General features: G+C 43.2%; 1 protein-coding gene across 2 annotated transcripts in view; it reads right to left on the bottom strand.

The window, feature by feature from the left end:
* The window catches only part of Ubr3 (Ubr3 ubiquitin ligase), a 170,354-nt gene extending 150,052 nt beyond the window's left edge, over positions 1 to 20,302 (bottom strand). For both annotated transcript variants that reach the window (XM_070532285.1, XM_070532286.1), the window contains exons 1-4: positions 19,911 to 20,302; positions 6,173 to 6,386; positions 1,858 to 2,003; positions 60 to 209 (exon numbers count right to left, since the gene is read on the bottom strand). In XM_070532285.1, the coding sequence (XP_070388386.1) occupies positions 60 to 209; positions 1,858 to 2,003; positions 6,173 to 6,386; positions 19,911 to 20,217 (817 nt within the window). In that variant the 5' untranslated portion in view covers positions 20,218 to 20,302. The remainder of the gene's footprint in view (positions 1 to 59; positions 210 to 1,857; positions 2,004 to 6,172; positions 6,387 to 19,910) is intronic.
* Positions 20,303 to 21,947: the final 1,645 nt, after the last annotated feature.

Here is a 21,947-nt window from a genome sequence, read left to right as displayed (position 1 = left end):
GCTGACATGTGACTTCATCTCCTACATGCCAAGAAGTCAGAAAAGCTCCTGTAACTTACTGGCGGCGGCACAGGTGAGAGTTCGATAGCTGAGGGGGTTGGTGAGCGCATGAGTCATCACTTGCCGCATGACAGCGCCCATCTCACTCAGCTGATGCAGCATAGTCAGAAAGCCATCTGCCTCTTGCACCGCCTTCTGGCCCACTGTTCCTGCAAAAAAAAAAAGAATAGCTGTAAGTAAATTGTCCAGTGATTTCTACCAAGCTAGAGCAACTGAAGAAGCACAGCTTAAAAGTCAAAAAGAAGTAAACAGATCTGCCAACTCCAGCGATTCCTCCGGCTTTGAACTCACAGCGACAGCAGCAGGATCTCACTGTGGACACTGCCATCTTGTCAAGAACAACTTTCTCATGGTGCACACGTTATATTTGCCCACTACAGTAATGCCTGTGATGGCTTCCGAAATATATGACCGTCACTGGCTGTCGTCATTTTTAAAGTCTGCATGGGGCACAACAGTTCACACAAATTGTCAAGCTCCACCACTGTATAAAAGCACACAGGTTATTGTGTCCGCCTCTCAATGGTGCATTGCCACAGGGGCAGACTTCGAATCTCAGTAGCAGTGATAGGCAAGTTTTGTTTTACAGAAATTTGCTCCCCTGGTCATTCACTCAGACAGCTCTGCAGCACCGCCACTAGCCCCATAAGCTTTAACATACAAGGATGAATGAAATTTCGGGCACTGCACGGCATGGTTATTTTATTTCTTTCATACGTCAAAGGCCCAAGGACATTACATGAGGAGCCATGTCATAGACCATGTCGGTGCTCCGCGAAACCAAAACTAGCAAAGCATAGTCGATCTAGTAGTCAATGATGAAATTCGATGCATGCATTGGCTGTACTTTCATCTATCTGTAGCGACAGCATAAGAGTGACCGAGAGATGAGCCACAATACAGTAGCGACGCCTTCCGCTCGATTGTATGTCACTCTTATCATTCACTGTTCATGGCCACCTGATCCCTTTCAAGAAGTACAGAATGTCGCTCTGACTACTGATGCAGTACGCAAAGCATGAAAAAGAATAGCATAAAAGGCACTGCTAGAAAATCATGGTCACGGAATGCCCAGGCCAAGGGTGTAATGGAAAGAACTGGCTTAATGGAAAGAATGGATGCAAACAGCAAACACAGTTTCAAGCTTAAGGAAGAGTAACAGAAGCTTTCATGTGTGCAATGTATCATATTTGCACGATTCGAATGCATACTTCTTTTCAATAAAAGGAGCGTTCAAATTTGCATGCAAATTACAATCGTAGCTATTTCTACTCAAAATAAAAAATGAAACCGATTCTTACTGAAGAAAAGCTCAACGCAATGTAGCTAGCCACACTGCCATCGAATGGGTTGTCTGAAGAAAGTGATGCTCGGAGACATCGCAAGGTGGGTCCATGGTGCATGGAATGCCCTTCCGCAGATGATGACTGCACAAGCCTTCAGTTTCTAATGCATTAAATGGAACTGAAGATAACTGTCTGCGGTCAGCAGACAGTGAAAAGGAGATGTTGACAGATAACGATTGCGACTAGCTGCTGAGATTCAGCTGTGTGCGCCAGTGTGCCTTTGTATGTTCCATAAAATCATTTCTACACGCTACGCGTCGACTCACATTTCGTTACTTGATGTGTACTTGATGTGCGAAGTAGAATCGCATCAAGCCTGCTTGTTTTCTTTTCATTTTTGAGTGGTAATATCACTGTGCATTACAATCGGTGGCACGGCAGAATCATACAAGTACAGTAAATGGCCAAGTTAGAAAACCAGGAGCAGTTCACAGAGAGTGGAGACGCTCACCAGCATCAACACTGCTGCTGTGCTCACGCAGGTGCTGGACGAGGCGCAGGATGACTCGAGGCATCATGGACTCGGCCACGCAGAGTAGATCCGGAGGTGCCGGTGGCTTGCCAACTTGTGCCTTGGGACCATGCCGGTGGCAGAACCTGTTTCGCAACCCAGAGACATGTAGGCAGGTGGGAATGAGCGATGCACACCTACTACCACAGAACCTCACTACTGTTAACAGTGTATTTTAAGCATGCCTATAATCAAGCAAGTACAGGCCCAGGGCAAAACAATTTCCCTCCAATTCGATTCCAAACTGACTCTTTTCGCCCTTCACAAGCGATCAAGAAACCCAACAGCCACAATATCACCAAGATCGGAAAGGTATATGTGGACCCGAGCAGTAGGACGAAGAGGATAATTGCATAATACCACTCCTTGGTACCAAGGTTGCTAAGTACAATATTTGTACTGGCACATACTTGAATGTTGTTTGCTAAGGCAAACAATATTCTACTATTTGTATTAACGCGATAGCGTTAAGGAGCTCGTGTCGCAGAAAAGCCGGTGTCGTCGGCGTCGGTGTCGGCGTCGAGTGTCGGCGTCGGCGTCGGCGTTTGCGGCGTTGACCGTGAGCGATAAATCACGGCAGGCGCTTCATAAATAAAAAGCAACTTCCAGGATTGGCCCGGTGGGAATCGAACCAGGGTCTCCGGAGTGTGAGACGGAGACGCTACCACTCAGCCACGAGTTCGATGCTTCCAAGCGGTGCAAACGTGCCTCTAGTGAATGCGGTGTTGCCTTCGAAACGAGCCGTGGAAAGTTATACTGCGGTGTATATCGGTAATTATGAACATGTAACGTACAGAAGTCACAATTACACGAGTTGCGAAGTGCGTTTCCGCTGCATTTCTTCTGCGCTTTCCGCACACGCAGAGCCATCTTGCGGCAAACACAGAAGACCCCCTCCTCTCAATGTACGGCGCTGCCCCGACAGGAGGCGCGCCGCGCGCGCATTGGGACTGCTGCCAGGCGCGTCGCGGGACTCCCTCTCCCCTGACGACGCTTCGCCGTGCTCCCGGTTTAGATTACTATCTATCTCTCTGCCCGTGCCGATCACGACGTTTGGCTGGCGTAGATCGTTTCCCCTCCGAGACACCGAGTTCTTTGGTTCGTTTCGTTCGCTCAGGCGCACGTTTCGTTGCCGCGCCGAACGCTGCATTGCTCGACGCTCACCGCGTGATAGGTGGGCGCTAAGTCCGATGCGGGGCGCATCGTAAGTGATTGCTGTGCCGTAGCGCATTGTCTTATACCCCTTGGCGGGTCGACGGGAACGCTGTCGCGTCCCACCCTTGAAGGCGAAGCTTAAGCGTCCTCCAATTTTTTTTTTTTCTATACAAGTGTCATTCTTGCAGCAACTCTATAGCTTGAGACCAATTTAAAGGGACACTAACACTACTAAACCTCTGCTGCAGCAAACTGGTTTCCCTTGCTGTGTGAGGAGGCTTGGAAAGCCAGAAAAACTGCAAGAACAAAAGACTGGGAGGAGACACCGTCCTGGCCTTCTTTCACCAGCCTGTAGTGGCATCATAGGTTTTGACATCTATTCGGGCATAGCTAATCGCTTATTGGTAATGGTGTTATGTTGCTGCGTGGGCCGTATCGCGAGGCACCATCGCGACAAGGCGTATCAGCAATAACCTTTTATTGCCGTCACGAAACAAACACAGAACAGTGGGAACTTGATAACTGCTACAATATATACATTCTTGAGGCCGGGAGAGGGCGCTCTTCAACACAGGGGTTAACTGATGCAGATACGTCATCCGCTGAACTCAGCGGCCAGAATCGGTACACAACAAATGCTGTGTGAATATTCAATTTGAATTGGTCGGTATTCAATTTGAAAGACGATTTTACTATTGAAAATATTCTAAGTCCCAAACATTCTTAAATGTATTCAGAACGTGCTTTAATTGTGAAGCCACATAGGAATTACATAAACAGTGCTCACTAGCTCACCAAGTGCATTTTAGCAATGGCTGTACCGGTGTTCTTGCATAGTCGCCAGCACGCAGCAATGTGCATGGGACTAAGTATGCTGTTGGTCAGTTCCCTATAAGCATTTTCACCGCAGTACAGCCACGCTAGGCAGCAAAACATGCAAACTGTATTGCAGTGAAGCATACTTGTCGTGCAGTGAACCATACCAAAAGTGTAATGGGGGCACTGTTACAGGGTCATTGCTGGTGCTGATGGCCATCCACCACTACCAGCTCAAGTAGCCATACAATACTGCCTCTTCACACATCTGGACAACACCAACCGCTGAGTGTAAACCACTGTGTCTGCTACCAATCTAGCTAACTGCCTAAAAGAACACGGTCTCCAGACTACAAATTTGACCAAGTAGCAAAGCTTTGCAATGTTTTTAAATCCTCGCTATAAAGCAGTTGTGCACCACCACGATGCTTCAATGGCAAAATAGTGCTGACATGGGCCGGTTGGTACATACTGAAGCTCGATAGAATAACAGCGCATGAGACAGGATGAAATAAAAGAGGCAAAGAAAGAGAAACAATCGGCGTTTTCATTCATTTTTCTTCTCTTTTGCCCTATTCCCATGCGCTGTTACATTATTTAGCTTCAATGGCAAACTGGGTTAAAAACCTGGCTTTAGATGAAGCAAGTAAAAGTTCAACACCAAGAGACCTAGAGATGTCCTCAACAACGAAAGCTCCTGAACAGGCTCTTTCCACATCAGCGCTGCGGAAAGACTTCGATAGGCTCACCAACCAGCACCAATCTTCACTGCCCCAAGCACAGGTTGAATGATATGTGCATGATCACATTTTGGGCCAAAAATAAAGATCCATGTGAGTGGTGGTGCGAGCATGGTGCTCAGAGCTACCCACTGCTAGCTCTGCTTGAGAAGATATACCTGCCTATACATGACACCAGTGTGTCCAGTAAGCGACTGTTTGCATTGTCCGGAGGAATTGTGACATGCAGGAAGGTGTCACTGCTCTTTGAACATGTTGAGTAGCTATCCCTCCTTCAAGAAAAATAACTGCAGTTGTGATACTGTCAAGCGAAAGTGTTGTACTAAAGAATTTTGATGACCTTAAGGCATAACTTCTTGGTACATTATTGATGCACAACAAACTGGCTTGTTTTTCGTACTTCTGGTTGGAGAAATAAATAGTATTTTTGAAAATGGAAATAGTATTCATATTCTAAAAGTATTCTATTCACACTTCATTTTTATTATTCAAATTTATTTCAGAAGTGAAAATTTGATACGGGTCATCAGCAAAGAAGGGCTACATTTTACCCTAAAATAATTAAAGTTCTAGTTAAAAATTTAAAGAACGGCCCAAATGTGAAAATACACTAAAAAATTCAATACCACTCTGACGAACCAGCAGCCAGGTTTTAGCGCAATATTAAAAAGAAAATGAAAGATTGGCCTTTAGATTCTCCTCTAGTAATAGGCCTTTCTTTTTTTTGCCTGAACAAGGAAAACAGTTTTCAAAGAATACTTTTTTGGCTTAAACCATTTTAGTATTGCTCCCTCTGCTGTCCCTTTCATAATTTTGCACGTGATCATATGCAAAAACAAGTATTTTCTCTTAAACAGATACTTAGGAGAAATATATTTAGATTTGTATTAGTAAATTACATGAAAGAAAGTCAGTGTTATTGTGAAAGAAGGCTCTGTAAGCCATAAAAGATACAAGAACGAAAAAAAAAATTGGGTGGAAATGACACCTTAAGCTTCCCGCAACAACTCACTGTGACAAATTTTGACGGCACCTGCTAGGGCCCAGTTTCTATCAGTTAAGATGGACTACACTGTATTGTAAAAGAGCTGGAGACTGAACTTGGTAAGTTTCAAAAGATTCATTGAGCTACAGTGGCTATAATATGAAAAGTTACTTTAAAATCTTTGACCTGACACTGATGCACAAGCACTGTAATTTTGGCACAAAATTGCAAAACCAGAACCTTGACTTTCAACTTGTCTAACAATATTCAACCTCCTAGCACAAAATTAAAGAACAAACAGACTTTTGAAAGAATGCTTTGTCAGTCTAACTGATTTAGTGTTTGCCTTTAAGTCACTTTTGAGGAACAGAAAATTGGGAAAGTTCATGCTGGTTCCTGATTACAGGCATCGCAAAGCAACCAGAAAGAACAGTTTGTAACCTTCATGTTCCATCGACTCCGTCCCTGTCGTTCTCTTGTTTTTTTTTTTTGTTTTTTTTCCACTGCCTGTAACCTTGACATATTCTCACAAGCTCATCGGTGCTGTCACTTTGCTCACCCATCCTCGCGCATGACGCTGGCGTCCCCACAGTCGCAGGCACCCCCCGCCTGGCTGCGGAACATGTTGAAATCGTGCCCCTGGTGGTTGCCCTGCTGGAAGCAGTCGGCACACAGGGACATGCACGGCGAGATGCCGCATGTGCGGCACCGGTATGCCACAAAGTTCGCCGTCCACACCAGGCCACAGGTGGTGGCATTGTCGTAACGCCGCACTGCAGAGATACAGACAAGAGATACAAGGGTGTGATGAGTGGTTGAAATGTGGAATAAAATTAAAGCAACAGTGGCAGAAACCTAATGATGACAGCTACCCAAACTGCTTTTGCTCAAGTGAATGAAGCCACCAAGCTTGACTGCATGAGCAGATTCTTTTGTTTAACAAATGTCGGCATTGGAGTTGTCCACATGACAATTAAGCAAACTTATGCCAACACAAAAATCTGGAATCATGAACAATGGAAGCAAAGCTGCACTAAAGACATGCAAAGCAATTTCTTGTGTCACTGAACAGACCAACATTAAACTCACACTGATTCAACTATACCTAAAATATTTCAACTATCTATACCAAATGTATTTTTATTTATTTAATCCACCCACTCTGACAATAGAAATTTAAAACTGGCTCTTGTTCAAGTTTTAAATTCACACTTATTAGGGAGTGTTGATTCCATACACAAACCTGTGTCAGGTTTTCACTTCTAGGACTAACCACTGTTGACTGAAATGCTGCCAATTCACAACTACATTCGCAGACAACTTTCGGTGGCAATTAAGGGAAAGCTACAGAGGCAAAGTACGCACAAGTAACAGCGCTCCTGAATTAAGTCACACATTCTCATCCGCACTAGTTTACGCTGGGGAAGAGAAGACAAAGGAGTGTGCTGATCTGGGCTGGTTAGTACATCATTAGGATGGGAACAAACAGCGCTTGTACGGAACGAAGTGAGGACGACAGGCAAAGCCCTAAACTAGCAACCACTGGGTTGCTCCCATTAAACCCTACCACCAAGTGTGAAATTCGCAGAGTTATTCGACTTTTGAACGCAAAAGGTGTTAAACCAGCTGAAATTAATCACCAATTCACAGAAATGTATGGACAGTCATGCATGGATGTCAAGAATGTTTGCAAGCGGTGTAGAGACTTTACAGCTGGTCACAATGACAGCCATGACAAGGAAAGGAGCGGTAGGTCATCAATTCCCGATGAGACAGTCACGAAGATTGAGGAAATCATATGTGAAGATCGGAGGATCACGCCGAATGCTCTCTCTGCATTTTGGTTACCGAGGTTTCCCAAAGCACCATCCCAAGGATTTTACTAGAAAAACTGCAATATCGAAAGGTGTGCGCAAGTTTGGTACCGTGTATACCGACAGCAGATCACAAATGGCAACGAGCTGATTCTTTCCACAAATTTCTTCGCCACTATGCAGACGAAAAGAACAACTTCTTGAACTCGATTGTCACAGGTGATAAAGCCTGGGCATTCCACTTTACACCTGAGACAACACACGAGTAGCAGCGTCTCTCTTTGCCAAAGCTGTGAAAATTCAAACGAACGTAGTCTGCTGGTAATGTCATGGCAACTGTGTTTTGGGACCGGAAGAAGGTACTGTTGGTCAACATTCTGCCTGCTGGGATGACAATAAACACTGACAGGTACTGTGAAACACTGAAAAAACTCAGAAGGGCAATTCAGAACCAGACAAAAGAAATGTCGGGCAAGGGCTTAAGCATTCCTCACAACAATGCCCGCTCACACGTCGTCTGGCAAACTGTCGATCTCCTGTGAAACTTTGGTTGGAAAGTCATCACCCATCCATCATATAGTCCAGACTTGGCACCGAGCGACTGCAACCCATTCCTTAAGTTGAAGGAACATTTGTCTGGAAGGCATTTCTGCTCCGACAACGAGGTGAAAGATGACGTTCAGCTCTTTGTGAAGGCCATGGCATCAAGATGGTATGACACGGGCATTGTAAAACTGCCACAACATCTACAAAAATGCATCGACCGAAATGGTGACTATGTAGAAAAATAAAGCATTCTTCAACCTTTAAAATGATGTAACTTAATAGTAGATAAACAGTTGTTTCTATATCTAAAAATATAGGAGACATTATCTTTGGCTCTGCCCTCGTACAACACCAATAAAAGACAAAATACATGGTTGAGTGTTAAATATGACTTATTTTCACGCTTTTCTCTTCCGCATTTTGGCACATGCAAAACAGTTGCACGTGGAAGCTACGCTGATTGAGGGTCCATTCCACAAAACCAAAGGCGCTGTCAAACACTACCACACTACTTGTGCAGTGGCTTCACCTCCGTAGCTCTTCCTTCATTGCCACAAAAGGTAATCTGCGAGTATAATCACAAAGTGCAGTCCTGCGACCACTACAACAAGAACAAAACAATCTGCTTTTTGTACAAGCTGTAGTAATGTAAATAAAATGATAATGGCAAAAATATGTAGTTAAAACATTCTGAAATCAGACCAAGACCCCCACCCTAAACCTTTTTCCAAGAATAAACACTGCCATAGCGGGATAAAACAAGGCAGAAACGTCAGACGTTTTTCCTTCAGCCTCACCAACCACAATGACACACACATACACCGCTGCACTTCTGAAGGAGAGAGGCTGTTGTTTGTAAAACAATGGAAGCAGCAGGTAGCACACAAGAAATAAGAATGCACAAAACCCATATTTTTCCTGAAACAATACCAAGCGTCAGAGGCTTGTACAATAAAATAATTGAGTGCACCAAATGGAGAGGTTCTAAAGGAGCCTTGTTTGTCTTCAGCATAACTAAACGCATAACAAGCTTAACTGAACATTAAAGGCCAACTGCAACAAAACTTCGACTAAATTGGCTATAAATGAACAGTACATGCCATTCAAGAGATCTTGGCAAAGCTGCACAGCTGCTCAGTGTCTAAACTGCTTGTTAGCCCTTTCCACGCAAAGGACGAGTCTCACTCATCAATGGATTTCCTTTCGTCTACGAGTGTTACAAACCCAGTGGCAGTCATTTTATTATTATGGTGTGAATGCTGCATAATTAAATGGTGCCAGCTTTCCAGAAAACCAATTTCTTGTGGGCACAGTTGGCGGAAACTCAGTGAAAGTCCAACCCTCGGGGCATTTAAAAATGGTGGCATAGAGTCAGATGGCTGCAGCAACAGCAGCCACCTTTCTTAATGCCGGAATCGTGGCATTTCGACCCTCTGGTGGCTTCTCTCGCTTGGATGCAGGTCGACAAAAACGCTTTGTTGCTGGTGCCTTTGCGATTTTTTATATCGCAGTGCCACGAATGGCACATCGCATGGTGCACAACACAAGCACGCCTCACTTCTGTTCCAAGAAATGTCAAGCGTTATATAGAATGTTTCTGGTGGCCAAGCGTATCCGCAACTCAAAACCAGGAAAAGTTGGCAGAAATAATGCTCCAGAAAACAACAAATGAACTGCTGATATAGCAATAACGAAAGCTGTTCACGTAAATCAGTCATAAGCTCAGAAAATTTTGGTTTCCTGAAAAAATTTGGTGGGGATAGGGTTAACAGCCTTCATTAGCACATAAGCAGACAATGCAGGCACCTCAAGGTTAGGCGACACAACACAAATCCTAGAACACAGCCTGGGATTTGCGTCAGTTTTCTAAACCATGAAATTACATGGAAAGCACCAGCCTCCTCATTTAAATGCAGTAACCCTACATAAAGCTCTTAAGCGTACAAACCTGCCATACCATATCATAACATTGGAAAGCTATCATACTATCATACCAGTCGCCTATAGAAAGAATGCCTTCCCTTTTTTTACAGTCCCTTTTGCACTTACATGAAAGTCTCTACTGAACAAATGCAGTGCATTTCAGAGTGTGCGAGGTTTTGCCATTTGGTTCTAAATTGAGATATTGATCCGGAGGCCTCAGCAGAGGAAAAAATTCTGATTAAAGTGTGCAGTTGAACATCCCAAAGCTACACAGTGGGCTATGAGGGATGCAATAGCTTAAGGTCTCAGGATTAGCTTTGACCACCCGGGATTCTGAAGCACACACCCGAAGCACCCACTGAGCGTAGGGTCACAAATTCAATTCTTAGCCACAGCAGCCTAAATATGACAACAGCAGAGTGTCAAAATGCTTGTGTACTTGCTAATTATACAGACTTCAGTGCATATTGAAAGGACATTAAATTGAAACAGTAAATCAATTTAAAGTGATGAAGTACCCTTTCAAACCTCTACTTTGATTACTTTTGCAGGAATAAGTTGATTATCAGAAGAGAAAGTGATATAGAAGAGTTTTCTCTTTTTTTTTTTTTTTAGCAATTTCCCATTGACACCTCAATGCCGGTACGTCAGCATGACTGCACAGATTTCAAAGTATATCACATATCTGGGCCTTGTGGCTAAGTAAAGTTCACAAAACTTGCTAGGTTCCGTCTATGGCTTCTTTAGGACTCAACATAATCCATCATTACCGATAAAAAGAAATAACTAGGCCCGGGCAGGTGCCATCAAAATCCCTGATGTCAAGGCAAACTGCTGCGATAGCTTCAAGGCAGTGCTGCGAACAGTTTTTTGTTATTGCATCTTTCCTGAATTACCAAGCCTCCTCTCGTGATATGAGTGCCTTATATAAATATAAATATATATATATATATATACACACATTCGAGCGTTCTGATGAAGGCCGGACCCCGGCCGAAACGTCAATAAACCGCTTCATACGCGCGTCTACTTCACTGTGAATATTTACCCGGACCCAGAACTACTTTTTTTCTGGTATATATATGTGTATATATGTGTATATATATATATATATATATATATATTACACACGGGTAATTAATAATATACAACTCAACTCAATTTTCTCTTCCGTCTGGACATGAAATCATTGAAATCAATCTGTAAGCCCACCCGCCCCCCAATGCCACCTCTCTCATAGCTTCAGTGTTCACTTAGAATGTTAAGTCCCATCAATCAATCACAACTCTTGTATACAGCCCACGCTTGAACACTTACAACCTTTGTGTCCACAGGTAATACAGAGTGGTGCATCATCACACTAAAAGACCATTAGAGTGGCTCGCGCATTCGAATGCTGCAAATCTGAAATTCAGAGTGCAAGCACAACAGAAAGCAGTCTACAGCAGCGCACAGCACAAAGAGGGCATGAGAAGTGTGCCCATTAGAAATGACGGTGATGAATGGAAAGAAAATTTAGCTCAAGAAAAATGGGCGCTGATTGCACAACAGCACGTGAGAGCTTACACACAAAAGCTACAATAACATCCGAAAGCTGATAGCATGTTAAAGTAGCCTATCGAGGAAAAATAAAAATGAGCCTTGGCTGACAAGATAAGCTGTGTGTGATACCATGTTAAAGTAGCCCATCGACTGGCCTTGGCTGACAAGATAAACTGTGTGACACTGGATATGTTGGTGTAATCAGTGGTCAGCAAGGCCTCACAAGGAGCAGCCCTTTCGTTTGGTTTAAAGGATAGTTCAAACTCCCAAAACACCAACATTAAACGGGACACCCAATCTACACAAGAACTGCCAAACTGACTTTCAATTCAAGGCCACAATAAAAAGTAGCTGCAAGGAGTTCACCATCTTCAAATTAGATGTGCTGTTATGCATGCTCTGCAAAGTTGCCGACAGCATGTTTCAGCAGTTGTGTCACTGGAGATAAAGGCAGAGCGCCCATTTCGTTATCCCATATGCCATCTGCATGTGAAATTAGCTGTTTGTTGAGAGAGGAGAGGAGGCATTCGAGCGTGAATAGAAGGAACACCTTGGGTATGCAAGCATGCCACTTCCTATCCGTTTGTCAAGTGTAGGTTTGCCCACAAATAACTGTCTTGCTTTTCAAAACAGGACAACACTTCAACAGTCACTCCCAGGAACTTAATACTTTGCTTCTCAATTTTTCTGCTTGTGTCCAGGTAGTGATCTTTAGTACCACTGAATGAACTGCCTTTACACATTGCCTCTCGTGATGGGTCTACTACTCTCACTATCAGCGATGTTTCCTAATGCCAATTCCTTCCCATTTTCAATCCTTCTTTAATGTAAGAAGCATCAATGTTACTATAAGTATCCCTGTCATGCTTTTATGTGCATCTGCCTTGAAACCAAATTGCAACAAGTGCAGCCGTGATTACCAAACTGTATTCATTCTTGCATTCATTCAGCTACAGTCAGTTGTTATTACAAGAAACATCATTACTAGGCACAAAATCAAAACTACCAATCTGAAATGACAAATTCACCTTCAGCAACGCCTCAGACTAAAAGCTTCTGAAGCTGAGTTTGAGTTGCTGAAAAAATAGCAATAAAGGTACCACGCGAATTCTGTTGTCCTATTTATTCTATGCAATGGCACCACTGGCAATATAGGCACCACTACAAATGCTTTTCTATTACTTATTGCGTGCAACAGTGCATGCATCGTTGCAACTGCTAAGAGTACATGCACCACTTGATATATTTTTCCCTCTGATCACTGCATGCACAACATCACAAACAATACAAGTACTCTTGAAATTCCTTGTCCTTTTTATACTATACAGTGCCACAAACTATATGGGTACTACCAGAAGTACTTTTTTACTTATTTATTGCATGCTACAATGCCACCAACAATGCAATGAAAATACAGTACATGTGTGTCTGCATACTAGACAGTGCCACAAACTATATGGTTACTACCAGAAGTACTTTTTTACTTATTTATTGCATGCTACAATGCCACCAACAATGCAATGAAAATACAGTACACATGTGTCTGCCACTTGGTATCATTATTCACTACGTCCCAATAAAAAATAAAAAAATAAAAGGGCATTAAGGCCCCATATCTAACAACCTCATATGAATATATGGGGGTTTCATATATAAACCTCTGTGTTCCCATATACTATCACATGGGACAAGTCTTATATGATTATATGAATGTAGTATAAGTATCCCATATACAAACTTGTATCATATGGGGCCCCATGTGGTATATGGGAACATACAAGGTTTTTTTTTCTTTTTGCGAGAAACTCATATAGTCAAGGGATCGACAAAACATCACCTGGCAAAAAGCAAACACTGTCAGAAAAAATGAGCTCTCCATAAGTAGGAAAAAAACATTAAAAAAACCTTAGTTCAAAAAAATTTTTTTTTCTGACAAACCCCTCATATGTGTGTGTGAGCTAATTGGGTGTACGACTTTTTTTTTTTTTTTAATAGAGCTGCAATGGCACCACAGACGATACACAGCTACCATTTGAAATACTTTTCACATATCTACTGCATAGAACAGTACCACCAGCAGTAACTTTAAATTATGGTGAAGTGGGTGTTCATTGTGGTGAAACAGTGGAAACTGGGTGTGGGCACATAGCAAATGTTTTTCTCACTAATACTTCTATGACCACCACTTGGTCGCCCCCAATACAGTAAAATAAATGATAAAGAAAGCCATAAAAACGATCATTCAGATTCAATGTTGTATGGAAGGCAGTTCTCTCTAGTCACTGCACGAAAATAAAAAAGTTGTTGCTTTCTTAGTAATGTGTACAATGGTCAACTCTGATTGCACATGGTTAACCCTGTGCTTCCAATGAGAATATTAAGAAATGTGCTAATCTTTACTTCCCTTTTCCTTTAAATACACACAGCCAGGCAAACTTGGGTGTTTAAAAGTGTGAATGTGTCACGTACAATGATACTCATAATCAAAATTTTTCTAACACCCACCAGGCCTTTAATACAGCTACAATATGTTACACAGACGACAACGATTGTTACAACTGGTAAACAAAATATTTTAAATATTCACATATCTTCTTTTATTAGTTTGACCGTTGAGGTACACAGAAGGTGAAGAATACTACAAATTTTTTCTTTTAAGGAAACTCTGTTATGTGATGGCCGTGCCACCCTCAACAGTCATCGGGAGATGGTTCTGCCAGCCTTTTTTTCCTACATGTTCAGTTGAATTCCTGCGTCCAGCAAAACGCTTATACGCCCGAGGCTGCTCACCATACATCAGTGTTTGTGCACCTTCTGTTTCGTCATCAAGGTTTTTATCCCTGGGCCGGGCAACCCCAGGGATAACGAAGTGCTGACAGATAACAAAAGTGGGGGAAGCTATCCAAGGCTGCGTCAACTGCCCCTGCCCTCCCCGATAACATGCAGCCATGTCTCACTGACATCACTTCAGCACAACCACCGACAGAAAGCCGCAATCTGTAAGTCAATGTTTACGCAGGCGAGCTGAAAGAGCCAAGCATTTTTCACCCTATGAGGCTGTGCAGCTGTCAATACAGCTCAAGTAAGAATGTGAATACAAAAAAAAAGAATGTTATTTTATTAACACTGCTTTTCATAGGCATTTTAAAGGGGCACTAAAGAGCAAGTCTAAATCAGTATGTACTAGTAAAGTATTCTTTCATAACCCTATTGTTCATTTAGCAGGAAAAGGTTGGTTACAATATGAGAAAATGATAGCACCATTTTCTTTTCTTCAATTTTGCGCTAGAACCCGAGCACTGGTACGTTAGTGTGATGTCACATTTTTCAGGGTATTCTCAGATATATTTTGGCTGTTTTGAATGCTGCAAAGCTAGTGAAAACTTGCTAGGTAGAGTCTCTGGTTGTTTAAAAATGCAATGGAGTAAATTATTTATTGATAAGCAATCAACAAGACCTGAGCAGACGCTGCCAAAACCCATGACATCACGGTGAGATGGTGCAGGAACTTCTCAGCCAGTGGCGCCCCTTGTCATTCATTCTTTTTGCTCCTTTCCTGGCTTGCCAAGCCTCCTCTTTGGGTATGAGAGTCTGTTTGTCTGTTTAGCTATTGCAGGAGCATAATTTACCAATAGAGCACAACTTCATATTCCTCCTTAGTAGGGGTGTGCAAATAGTAAGTTTTTAGACTGAATGGAATTGTGCAAAAAGCGAATTGAATAGAATATTGAATACTCATCAACTAAAGAACAGACAATAATGAACAGCCTTTTTCACCATCGACACAAATGAAAGTTGGCACCCCAGTATTCACTACTTTAGTAAGCTTCTATTGTTATACTGTACCACTGTGAAGTAAGCTTTAGTGAAACCTGGAATGAAGCATTAAAAAGAAATAAGGAGGATTTTTTGAAGCATGCATGCTTGCACATTATCAGAATAAAGCATGTTCTATTGCTGGCATAGTCGATGCACAAGTATGCTTATACTATTACATCAAATATTGTTGCAATTGAGCTTACTTACATTTAATCCCAGGAGAACACACAGTTGCAACATTGGTAAATGTGGTACCAAGCGAATACCATGCTTAATATTATGTCTAAACAATCTATGACTGCAATTAATTGCAGTTTGGCTGAAATACTCTGTCGCCTAGAGTGACACAGCATTTTCTAAATGCAACTTCCCATTCTATGTGTCCACTGAGGCAGGAGTGAAATTTGATTCATTTTTGCTCGAACTTCATGTTTATCATTCACAGCGGAAGATATGAATTATTTGAAAACTATTTTTTAAATATTAGCAATCTCAAACGACTATTCAATTCAAGGATGAAATCTAATGCAATAATGTTCAATTAGTTATTCAAAAGTTTAGAACATTCGCAAACCTTTACTCCTCAGTGTCCCTTTAATGTCATGCTATAGTAGATTAAGGGACAGGCAACATGTAACAACTGGAAAAGCGAAGCACAAGTCATGCTAAGATTTTTCAGCTTCCAGTGGTGGCAAAGCTGAAACCCACTTTAATTATCCTATTGTGTTTTATGAAGAATGCGAAGTTTATCGTAAATTTAACCCTCAATGGTAATCAGCTATACTGTTCAATAAAGAAACAGTTACCCCCGTATGCAGAGATGCAACTTAAGTCGAAGCACATGCTTGACTTGATCCGAGTGATGCCTATTGGGAACGCGCCGAAGGAAACGCAGTGAGCGTCTTTGGGCATGTTAACGCCAGGCGTCATCTAAATCAAGTCAAGCATGTGCTTCGACTTAAGTTGCATCTCTGCATACGGGGGTTAATCTTCCAATGCTTACCTTGGTTTGGTGTCACTGTCTGTTGACTTAATATGGTTCTTACAAGAATTTAGCCTCATGGTTCTGCTTATCCCTTTTGCTCAGTACAACAAGAAGCACCCAAAAATAACACGTAATGATTTGCACCTAAGGCTCTCATTGCAAGCTGATCCCCGTTCAGGTGTCAGCTGCAGCCATGAATAAATAAATCTATACCTGCTCTAATCTGTATACTGCATTTAAATCAATAAAGTGTTTATTTATCCTTTATTTAACCTTCATTTATCCTCAAGCGCTAGTGTAACTAAGATATTAAAAGAGAAAATGCACATTTTGCTGTCATCTCATGTTTCGTTTCATATTTACTTTTATTCTATTCTTGGTCTAATGCTGGCACAAAAGTGAAATAAATCAAGTTAATCGTTCCTTCCCCAAGCATCCCCATGCCTCTGCACACAACATAATCTCTGGTCGCAGAGCATTGGAGGTGTCTGGACACCGACCTGGCAGACGGAGCTATAGGGCACCCTGGAGGAAGCTTCCAACCTCGGAAATCCAACAACTGCTCGCAGCGGTGCAAAAAGCCCATTCTATAAGTGCATTTTCACCGGGTGCATTGTTCAATATGGCCCCATGGTCTGAGACTCTGAATTGCATACAATGCCCACCTATAAATCAATAAGCCATAATGCATTCATATTAAAGCTTCTTGTCATTAAGTAAAAATGTAATAATCGTTATACTTATTTAGCATGAAGTAACACAGTAACAGCCAAGTGCTCTGCAGGAAGTAAGCAAATTAACAAAAAAAAAAGTTTTTTGGAAACTAAACAAAATAAAACAATCTAGAACCACCTATCACAAAGGTTTGAACACTTCAACATGCTTGAAAACCCCAAAAAATATGAGCAGACACGCCGCAGTAAAAATGTCTGCCCTAATTATTACATTCCCAGATTTTTGGGGAATTACAACCCAGTGTGGAAACTGAATGTTCACATTCCAATCTACTATGCTCAACTTGCTTGCATACAAATCAACATGACCGATAGGCCTTAAACACAAGTTTTCTATTTTTACTAAATGCCTCAGCTAATAGGAAAATGCAGCTGTCAATAAAGAAGAAAATAAATTAACATCTCTAATTATTTTGAAATATGTAACATGTTACTTTAGGTTAGGATAGGTTACTTACATGTCATGTTAGGCTGAAATTTTAATTCAATGTTCCTGGCAAGGCAAAGTAACTCGGGAATATTACCTCAAGGTCATCAAAGGGCCTCTCTCAGCCTACCTATCAACTTACATTGAACTAATACTCCAATCAAATCACAGCATCACACATAAAGAAAGTGAATCGGTTCAATAATGTGTGAGGAAGAGCCGGGTTCAAGCCATGGCTAGCTGGTCTCAGTCAGTCTTGAGCCTGTCTTATGCCTTTTCTGCAACCTTGGCAGTGGTCTCCTAGAAAGGACCACTCGTTGAAGGAGTGACACCAGTTCCCACACTGTCTCTACCCTTTCAATGACATTGATGGCTTTCCAATAAAACATTACTGCAGTACAGCAGCTCAGTGGATGGGTGTTTACTTCTTGGTACATGTGATAGCTGCAGGAGTGCTGCAACGAACCACACCGACGGTGAGCAGAGGTCTTCAATATGCACGCAGCTTCTCAACATGTACAGCTCCTCAAGTGTCTCAACATACCCGCTGACCCTCCAGACGACAAGTTCATGCAGATGCATCTGGCAAAAGTACAGCAATCACGGTGATTCCCTCTGATGGGCAGTAGCACATCACGACTTGTGGAAAGTGCACCGCTGCATCCTGCCTTTAGAGCTTAATCTTTTCTTGGCAAGGTTGCCAAGGACAGAAACACTTAATGCAGATACCTGGATTATTCAAATTAAATAGCTAGCTCTGCCATGAGTTTCAAGATTTTGAGAGCCACAGCGATGTTGATCTCAGTCAAGTGCCCTCAACGGTGGTGAACGAGACTGTTGGTGCAGCTCAGCAGGAGACACGTTAGCTCTCGGCCTCCTCCTTCCCGGTGCTGTTTCCCGGTGCTCCTCCTCCTTCCCGGTGCTACACAGCCTAAGCTGTTGGCAGGTTTTGTAGCTGTTGGGCAATGACATAGCCAGAAAATTTTTTTGAGGAGGGGGGTGGGGTGAGGGAGGCACCCACTTGACTGGGGATGGGGGGAGGGGAAGGCTGGGAAGGCAGAAATTTCAGAAGGGGGGGTAGGGGGGGGGGGCAGTTGCCCAGTGTGCTACTGCTGCTGGGTGTGTGGGAAGTGACCAACAGAAGCATAGCAAGGGCCTTACATCGAGTACCAATGAGGGAAGGTCCCGAGACTGAGCCCCATTATAGGTGGTTTCAGTCAGCCCTGCGTAAATCTTTTGCCCTCTTCTCCAGGCAACTTGCTTGTGATCACAGAGGGATTGCTTGCAGAAGAAGTATCTAAAGGCAATAGCACAAATCTAGAAGCCTTGGATCGCCTGAGTGTAATCGGTGGCATATACCGCTGCGGCAGGGCAAGCGCAACATGTATTAAAGCTTTCGCGCATCTGGTGCGAGGCGGTGTGCAATTTCGGAGCTAAGTCCTCCGCTAGGGAACGAGATGGATACGCGCCACTTCTTCAACCCGCTCCGATATGCCCCTAAACGTCGCCGAAAATCCAGGCCCACGGTCGCGCGCTACCGACGGCGAGCTTTCCACAGGAAGTTCACAGGGTTAGTCACACGTGCAAACAACGCTCGCCTGCACGCGCTTGTACGGGCGATCGGCAGCGCTCTCGCGCTGCTGGCTGGTCAAGAGAAAGTTGAGAGCGCGTGCCACGTTCGGTCAGCTACGAGGTTGGCATCGAGAGAGAGCGTGGTTGCGCAACCACTACTAACAAACTCGCGTCGCCAACTCGTAGGCGTGCGAAACCCCGATAACCAAAACAGCAGCACAGACGCGTGCAACGATCGTACTGAGGAAGCGAACACAAAATGAACTCACACGCGTTGTAGTTTGCAAACAGATGCGAGCGCTAGACGCTCGGGAAAAGCCGCGCACGGCGAGAGACGGCGGAATGCGTATCCGCAATGACGAACCCTGCGACCAGGCCGAACGCGGCAGCTGGAAGCGCTGCATCTGTCACTTTCGCATCGCGCACGAAAATTCAGGGTCACGTTAATTCATCAAAACGCAAGACGCGCTGATGGCAGCGAAAGGCGGAACAGTTTTCGGAGGTGCACGCGCTGAGCACGGTTCACGCCTCGCGTAGCGATGTCCCCAGACTTGTCAGATGGGCACGGAGATTTGCTTCTGTGTAGCGTCACTCTTTAGAAACCGGACAAACCTTCATGCGACTACCTGAGGCACGATTAATAAACGATTTGAAATTAAACGCGAATCACATACTGCACTGTAACAGCGTCAAGTACACACGGTGGTGCGAATTAATTTAACACGTAGGAGCGCCTACGCGTCAAGGACTCAGCAGGGTCCTACGAGAGGCGAAAGTTGAAACTAAAACCAATACTAAGCATCGACGGTGACCACGCCGCGATAAGGCGAAACTAGGTGTCCGTACTGCTCGGAGTTTTCGGTTACCGAAGCGACACGTCTTGCGATGTGACACCTCAACAAACGCGCCCCGACAGAAGAGAATGGGTTGCTTACCTGTCTGGGAGAACTCGTCCGGAGTCTTGCCTCCGGCCATGAGCCATTTGCACCAATCTATGGTGTCCCATATGTCGATGGGCTTTCGAGGGTCAAGAATAATGTCCAACAGCTCGTTTAGCTGCCTCGGGTTGCTTGTTCTTGCGCATTCCGATTGAAAATATGCAGCCGCTCCTCTTTTTCCCTTCTTAATTAGCACTTCGGCGGCCATTTTACATTTCCATCTGCCGTCCAGAGTTGCCAGACGCTTCCTGAGGAACGCCCAGAAACGGGGCGACGGGAGCGTCAGTTTCGGTTGCGTTTCCATGCGGCGGTGAAGGCGGGGCCGCTGAAACTGTGGCGTCGTTTGGCCGAGTGCTGCTCGCCGCCATTGCAGAATAGCAGCCGGTACGCAGGCACTTCTTTTTCTTTGTACGTTGGAAAGCGTACTGTTGTTGTCTTTGGCAGCAAATGCACCGGCAACTGAATGCTTCTTTAATGAAGTAGCGTACGTGTATTTGCTTTCCACAGCAAATGTTCTGGTATCCCTCGGCATTAGTCTCGCTCTAGCAATGCATCTCCATTTAAATTAAACCAACATTCCTATTTTTCAAAGCTTAAACATAAAAAAGAGAGCTGAAACTCAGATTTTAACAATCAGCCGGTAGTATGCCTGTTCGTTATGTTAGAATTCATGAGACGGATGCAGTACCTCGGAAGCATAAAATCATGAATTATCAGAGAAACAAAGAACTGGGTTGGTTCAGTTCATTGGACGAAATCAGGAAATTGTATTTGTGAATACGAAGAAAGAATCAAAAGAATTAGAAAATTTTCTGACAGAATCCATCTCACGATGAATGTAGTCATTAATGCGATTAGCATTGATGAATAACATACATACATACATACATACATACATACATACATACATACATACATACATATATATATATATATATATATATATATATATATATATATATATATATAATTTTTCGGGCCCCATTATTCACCACGTGTGACTGAATTGCATGGAAATGCGTCTGTCAGTTATACTTATTTTTAACATACATAGACCTTTATCAATCACACGTGGTGAACCATGGGGGCCCGGAACGTTCTTTGAATTTGCATGTATTTCATGCAACTATGCAAAATCTCACGATAATACATGGACAAAAGGCAATGAGTGCCTCGCAGAGGTCCCGAGTCCCGCCCAGTATAGCAGCAGGACAGCGCTCATGAAGAATGCGCATTTGCTACAAGCAATTTGTAATAATTAAACAAATTATTGCACTTCATGTTTAAGTCTACAGCATAAATGTATCGCTAGTTTACGTAATGGTATTGCGAGGTTATACGCAACGAGCACAATCAACATAAATTACTTGCAATATTCACAAGAAATAAAAGGCAGCAGATGTGTTCGACATTGGGAGAATTACAACCCGACTTACAGCGTAGCTGTTTCTTTAGAACAGTTACTATAATATTTTTAGTTTTTTTTTTTACTGTATCGCATATATACTTTAAAAAGTTGCCCGCCTATATGACTGTTCCGTTTGAAACCTTGCCCACAAGTAATGCGTTGGAGGACTTCTTGCTGGTAATTGTTAAAAAGCCAGTAATTCATCAGCACACATTACTTCGCCATAACATTCACTATAGAGTATTACCTTCCTCCCTGCCCCCTCCCCTCCACCCCCCGTCTCAATTTCCGCTAGATTTGATATCGGTAGATTTCACAGTTTTCTCGGAGCAGCAGGATAAATTCTCTGCTTACAGTTTACAAAACACATTCATAAAACTCTGGATCGCTTGCATGCGTAATTTGCTGCAAATGTCATAATCAGCCCCCTGTCTCTGAAGTTTACCTACACATTGTCCATAACGCGCCTTTGATTTGCGCCGATTATAAACAAAATGTCTTGTTCAGCTCGCCGCGGAAGTCGCCAAAACAAAGTCGGAACATGTATTGACGCCTGAAAATAGGGAAAGAAATTTCCTATTTTTTGCTGTCAATAATTTCCTATTAGTAATTATTCGCAACGCTTC

Source organism: Dermacentor albipictus, chromosome 1 (assembly GCF_038994185.2).
Source record: "Dermacentor albipictus isolate Rhodes 1998 colony chromosome 1, USDA_Dalb.pri_finalv2, whole genome shotgun sequence".
Classification (NCBI taxonomy): Eukaryota; Metazoa; Arthropoda; class Arachnida; order Ixodida; family Ixodidae; genus Dermacentor; species Dermacentor albipictus.
This window is presented reverse-complemented; position numbering and strand designations above follow the sequence as displayed.